At 36.5% G+C, this 6958-nt stretch overlaps 1 protein-coding gene across 1 annotated transcript; it reads right to left on the reverse strand.

Moving 5' to 3' along the window:
* Window positions 1-6187: 6187 nt before the first annotated feature.
* LOC140175065 (uncharacterized) lies at window positions 6188-6658 on the reverse strand. The gene has a single exon (XM_072201972.1). It carries the CDS (start codon window positions 6656-6658, stop codon window positions 6188-6190), a length of 471 nt encoding a protein of 156 aa, XP_072058073.1.
* Window positions 6659-6958: the final 300 nt, after the last annotated feature.

Below are 6958 nucleotides of genomic sequence, written 5' to 3' on the forward strand. Positions count from 1 at the left end.
GCCAAAAGGCAGGCTTCTGGCGGGGCGGGCTTCTCCGCTTGCAAACGTACAGCTAAGAAGGTACTACAACTAAGTAGCGAACCTTGTGCAAAAGTACACTCTTTTTCCCGATCTCAGGGTTTTTAATAAGGCACCAGCACGGAAGTTAAGGGCACTCAATCCCTTTGCATGCAGATTTTTGTAAAGGAGTTTTTTTATTTTACTAATAAAAATTCCTATTTCTTTCATTACTATTTTTTCAAAAGTTTCCTACTTAAGACGCATTAACTTAAGTTTGACAAAACGCAAAAAATCATTGTCCGACCTAAACTCGGTTGGAAAGATGAAGCGATAAGGTACAAGTTAATGTAAGAAGTTATATAAACAACTCGTATGAAGCGATCTCAATGAGATCGGATAAAAAACCAGTCGTAAAAATAACTTGATAAAGGCTGATTACTCGAAGTCAGTCCTATGAAAAGAAACTCAACATCTTAAAAGACCTAGCTCTATTTTAAAGGCAAAAAGGTTTTTCGAAAAACAAAAGAGCGATTTAAACACTATTTATAAAAGTTACAAAGAATAAATATTTAAATTTTCAAACGGGTCAAAACCCCGACCTCCATAGAAAGGAGCATCCGACCTCTAAGCAGAAGTTACAGAATGCTCGAGCCTGACCTATATAAAGATCAGGACTCAAGTAGGGGGACTGTTTATACCCTGGACCAAATTATAAAGCCAAGCCCAGTAAAGACACAAGGTCAACCTTAAAGAATGGCCTCTACCGGATACCCGATTTCTTTGAGAGGTCAGACACAATAAAAGGGACCGGCGTGTACTTATCTAAATAAGTAATTCTCCCCCTAAATCTCTTCTACTATCTCTATCTCATCTAGAAGATATGATCTCAACAAACTCTTAAGATATAAGATAAGATAGAACTACCACCACCAAGGAGGTCATCAAACTCTACTATAAATATACTGGCACCCCCCAGGTATAACTCACGCTCTAATCTACTAAAAACTTGCCTAAAGCCCTTGCTAACTTAAGCATCAGAGTCTCTTGCAGGTACCACCCCTCTCCTCCTCATGAGAAACTTGGACAGGCAGCACATCAACACCAAAAAGATCGGATGTTGCCCTAATAAGAGACCTGGACCTCACGTTCAGGCCCAAATCAACATTTTAGATAACTTTTGAAATAATTATTATAAATAGTCATAATTGAAAATAATTTTTAGAGAGATAAAATATAATTTTAGAGAGAGAGAGAGGGTGAAAGTAGCAAAATAAGGGGAGAAATAGACTCACTTTGGGATAAAGTGGTGGGAAGTGGAGGCGCTAATGCGTGCCATGTTTTTACTATGGAGACGTATTTTCAGATATTGTCTTCTTCTGACATGGCACCTTCTATGTTGGCAATTCATGTGCTAAAGATACCACACGGATTGTCATGTTGGCCTTGGAAACGCGATCTTTTCAGCATTTTCTGATAATAAGCTTAGTGTCTCCAAGTTAACAATGCCAGTTAAAAAAAACTATTGCCACCATGGGAAAAAGGGGCAGTAAGGTGAAATATTTGAAAACAATGGCAATTTAGTAATTAGTTTTAGAAATAGTGACATATCAATAAAAAGACATAAAAATATCTTTAAAATATTTTGAAATGTACAAAAAATATTCAATGTTAAATATATATTTTCAAAAAGGTGCTTTAAAAATTAGATTTTGATGTAGTTTTTTTGAAAAGTATGATTAGAAAAATGAGAGAGTTTTATCCTAAAAAATTGGTAATTTTACGCTAATAGATTCTTTTGCAATTTTTTTACCAATGACCAATAAAATTTTTAAAAGTGAAAAAAATTTAGAGATAAAAATTTTTTATCAAGTTTTTTGTATGTACTTTCTAAATAGTTATCCAAATATACAAACGTTTAGATCAAATATATAAGCAGTTTTTTTTCCAAAAAGATAAATTACATTCCATAAAATTGACAGGATTACAAGTGTCCAAAGGGACAAAACAGAGCAAATGGAGTTCTCCCACAATACACTTTCGAAATGTAAAAGAAAATGAGAAAAAAACTTAAAGAAAGAGAAAGTAACTTAGGTAATGAGCATTCATTAATTTCTACTCCTTTCTAACTCTTCACAAAGCTTCCTCGTTGTGGCAAAGATTTTGTGACAATGATGTCTGAAGCTGATGATTCCTTTTTTTCAAAGATGAATAAATTGCGGGCCTTTCACAGATTTCAAAGTAATATAGCATCTTCCTCCAACTTTCTCGTTTCATCCCTCCCAGATCTTGTTGCCCTTACTCTTCTCATCCACCATAAAGCAAATTTAGTCTAGTATGCCTTAGATTTAGCTTCCACCGGCATGTACTTCTTCTAAACTGTCTCTGCTATTGGGCATCGTGTTAAGCAATGTATTATTGTTTCTGGTTTTATCTAACATTTTGGGCAAAAAGGAGCAGTAACAGGAAATCTTTTATGGATATTGCTAAGCACCGGAAGCTTCTCATGTGTCGCTCTCCATACAAAAATCTGTATCTTTGTTGGCACATTCAATCCCCAAATCGCATTCCATAACCCTTTATTTTGCACGAGAGTAGGGCATTGCTCAATTTAGGGATGTTGAAAACTATATGCAATCTTATAACTGGATGAGACATCATATATTCCACTTTTGTTCCAAGTTCAAATCAAAGAATCAGTACCTGAGTTATTTAGCGAGACACCTTTAATCCTCTCCACAGTTCTTGTAGGAAGTAAATCTTCGATCAGTGGCCAGTTTCAACTTCTATCTTTATTGAGCAGATCTTTTACTTGGTGAACACCATGAAAGATTTACTTGATCAAATTAATGCTAAAAGGGTAAGGAGGAGGGAGCCATGGATTGTTGAAAATATTCACCATATCGCCATACCTAATGCTCCATCTAAGTCCCTTCTCTACAACCGGTCTTCTTTCAAGAAGACTTTGCCACCCTCATGATGGTTGAACACCTTTCTCTACTGTTAGAGCTGTTGAGAGTCTGTAATACTTGCCTTTTAGTAGTCGTGCAAGCAATGAATTTGGTTTGATTGCCACACGCTAAAACTGCTTTCCTAGTAGCACCAAGTTATGAGCCCTCAGATCTTTGAGCGAAGACCACCTTCAGATTTTGGTCGTGACATCGTTTCCCAACTGATCCAGGCCATCTTCCTCTTCGTCCCCTTATGACCCCACCAGAACTGATTTAAAATCTGGTGAATATCGTCTAGCAAATTGTCAGGGAGTTTGAAACATGATAAGGTGTATAATGGAATCGCCTCACCTACTACTTTGATCAAAATATGTCTTTCCCTAGCAGAAAGTAAGTTTCTTTTCCGAGCTTGGACTTTTTTCTAAAATTTTTCCTTAACTACACCAAAAGTAGCTTTTTTAGATTGTTGGATAACTGATGGTAATCCAAGGTACTTATCTTGTGCTCCTATGTGATTGATCTGTAATACATCAGCAAGTTCTTTTCTAATATTAGAAGGTGTGTTATTCCTAAAAAATGCTGTCGACTTGTTAAGATTGACTTTTTGCCCATTTATGTATTCGTATTGCAGGAGGAGAGTCAAGATGTTATTGCATGAGTCTGAGGAGGGCTTGCTGAATAGGATCGAATCATCTGCAAAAAGTAAGTGGTTAATTACTGGACATCTTCTATGTATTTGAATTTCTTGGATTGCTCTGTTTTGTTCTGCTCTATGTAGCATGAAGAAAAGACCTTTTGCACAAATTAGAAAAAGATAAGGTGATAAGGGGTCACCTTGTCGGATCCCCCTTGATAGCCTGAAAAAGTCATATGGTTGACCTTCCACAAGAATAGAATAAGAAACAGTAGAGACTAACTCCTTAATCAAAGAAATCCATTTTTGATCAAAACCCATTTTTTCATCATAAACCATAAAAAGTAACATTCGACTCTATCATAAGCTTTACTCATATCCAGCTTTAGAGCCATTTCATACTCTAATCCTCTCTTTTTATTCTTCAAGTAATGCATACATTCATGGGCTACAAGAATATTGTCGGAAATTAATCTACCCTTCAAGAAAATACTTTGATTCGGGCTCACAATTATATTCATAACATTTTGCATTCTACGTACCATCACTTTAGAAATGATCTTATAAAAAACTGCAGACAAACTTATCGGTCTCACCTGAGTTATGTCGCTAGCACCAGGGACTTTTAGAATTAAGCAAATTTGGGTGTGATTTAGTCCTTTCAACATTCTATTTCCTCCAAAAAAGTTTCAGATAGCCTTATAGACATCTTCACCCACAATATCCCAATAATTATGAAAAAATTTTGCCGTGAAGCCATCATCTCCCAGAGCACTTATAGAATAAATATTGAAAGTTGCTCTTTTAATTTCTTCATTACTGACAAACCTCAATAGTTTTCAGTTATTAGACTTTGTAATTCTAGGTTGGAAGTATTCAAAAAGATGATTTGGATTAGTGTCATTTGTCATGGAGAAAATATTTTTAAAGTACTCTTCTGCTACCTTTGCTATGTCTTCAGGGGTAGATGCAACAATACTATCATTCCTTGTTAGTCCTCATATCTTATTTTTCCAGTTTCTAACATGGAATTTCTGGTGAAAAATTTGTGTTGTGATCCCCTTTCTTTAGCCATTTGTATCTCGATTTTTCATTCCAATAACATTCTTCCTTCACATAGGCCGCCTCCACCTGCTTTCTAGTTCATTAATCTCTCTTCCTCCATGGACTCCTTCGCCTTTTAGTCATTCTAACTGCATTAGGGCATTCTCAATTTCATTTTTGGAATTAATGTTATTCTGGAATTGCCATTGGAACAGCTTATGCCTGCGGTCCTTTAGCTTCTGTGCTAGAATATACATTGGTGAGCCCACGATTTGTCTCCTCCAAGTATCTTTAATGATTTGTTGGATGTTGCTCTTTTCGCACCACCTTTCTTGAAATTTAAATTACCTCTTGGTTGGCCACCTTGGCGTGTCAGTGTCTAATAATAATGGAGAGTGTTCTGATCCATTTTCAGAAAGCCTCCTCACGACTGTTGTATTATACTTCTCCCACCACTGTTCCCTCACTAGCACTCTATCCAATCTCTCCTTGATTAATTCATCACTAGTGTGTCTATTGGTCTATGTGAATGGTTGTCCTATCATCCGCAAGTCTATGAGAGAGTTCTCGTTAATAAATTGATTGAAATTCTCTATAGAGCTAGAGGACTTTTCACTATCTTCCTGTTTCTCACTTTGATACTTGATTGCAATAAAGTCTCCTAATATTACCACTTTGTCAGCAAAAATATTTAATTGAGCTGCAAGTTCCTGAAATTGGTTAAATCTGTCCATATCACTTGTGCTAAAGTGAACACCAATCAACCCCCACTTTTCTCCTTTACTAACATCCTTTATTCTTGCTGTAAAAAAGTATGCTCCCTACTAAATTATTTGAACTTCAATGCTCTCTTTCAACGCAATTATCATACCTTCTGATAAACCATTCGGGTCAACCATCTTTCAATCTCTAAATCCGCACGATTGAAGTTTCTTTTCCACAAGTCAAGGTTGATTCTTTGTTTCACATAAAAAGACAACCTCAGGAGAGTGGGATTTGCACATTTCTTTAAGAGAGTGGACTGTTAGGGGTTTTCTCAAATTCCGACAGTTCCACACAATTAACCCCATGATGACTTGGGTGTCATTAAACAACTGGCACCCCCACCATCTAAACAACATCATCACCTTCACTAAGACATATCCTCTTTGAGCTCACTTCCTCCACCATTGCATTTGTATTTCTCTTCCCCTATCACCTTTGGAATTTCTCCTCCATTACTTCTTGCTAAGTTTTTAATCTTGTGAAACTTTCTTGACTTTTTCATATTAGTTTTCTCCCCTGTCTGGCTTGTGCTCTTTTCATCCAACTCCTTAAGTGGCATTCTTAAGTAATTTTCTTTCTAGGCAGCAAGTTCACTTTCTTCACTACCGGCTTGTATGTGGTCACAATGAGGTGCTTCATTCTCCTTGTTTGCATTGGTTTTCTTGATACTAAGTCCAAAAAAAGATTCAGCGAGACAATCTGGAATTGGTTTCTTCTTTCTTGTACAGTTCGCAATTGGTTTTCCTTAATAAGACACATTATTCACCTCCTCTTTTTGTTAAACTCTAATTCCTATTTAAGTTGCTTTTATCCACTCATCCACCATGTCTTGAGCCTGCTTCTTATTATTATTTTTCTCTAATAGCACAGGACAATTCCCATGTTCATGCCCAATTCTTGCACAATATGTGCAAATTGTTCCAGCTTTTTCATATCGAAGAATAATCTTAATCATAGTTTTGTCAGGCTTGGCAACTTTCAAGCAGTCTTTCACCCTCTTCCCAGCATTCATATCAACTTTAGCTTTCACAATTCTCGTTTCTCTGCCTTTGACATTAAACAGACCCACATCTAAAACTATTCCAATTTTGTTTCCTAGTTTCCTCCCAACCTTTGTTGTCTTGTAATATTTCGGGAACCACCAGAATTGGATCCACACAAGGTATTTGTTAATTTCTTGCGTGACTCTATCTGTTTTAGGCACCCATCTTTGTATATGTAGCACAAAATCTTTGAATAGATATGGAGAGCCTTTTTCCACTCTCATAACATCAATCTCCTTCTCAAAGAAAAATTGGAAGTAATTATGTCCAGTTTCACTTACCCAAAACCATCAGGTCGTCCCCAGATTGCATGAAAAGCTCTTTTCATTGTTCCGACAGAGAAATTTTATCTATAAAGAGTCTTCCAACCAAGCTGGTCATGCACTCTTTGAGGTCGCTCCTGAAATCGCCCCTTCTATTTAAATCGGAATGTTATTCTCATCGTCATTCTCCATGGTCCTCTCTATCACTGCTCTTTGATTCTCAGCTATGGTAAAAGATACGTAGTTATTGTTACGAACACT

Source organism: Arachis hypogaea, chromosome 9 (assembly GCF_003086295.3).
Source record: "Arachis hypogaea cultivar Tifrunner chromosome 9, arahy.Tifrunner.gnm2.J5K5, whole genome shotgun sequence".
In the NCBI taxonomy this organism is placed as follows: Eukaryota; Viridiplantae; Streptophyta; class Magnoliopsida; order Fabales; family Fabaceae; genus Arachis; species Arachis hypogaea.

Excerpts from the sequence above, each read along its gene's own strand:
- LOC140175065 (XM_072201972.1), bottom strand. The coding sequence starts at position 6,658 with ATGAGAGTGGAAAAAGGCTCTCCATATCTATTCAAAGATTTTGTGCTA.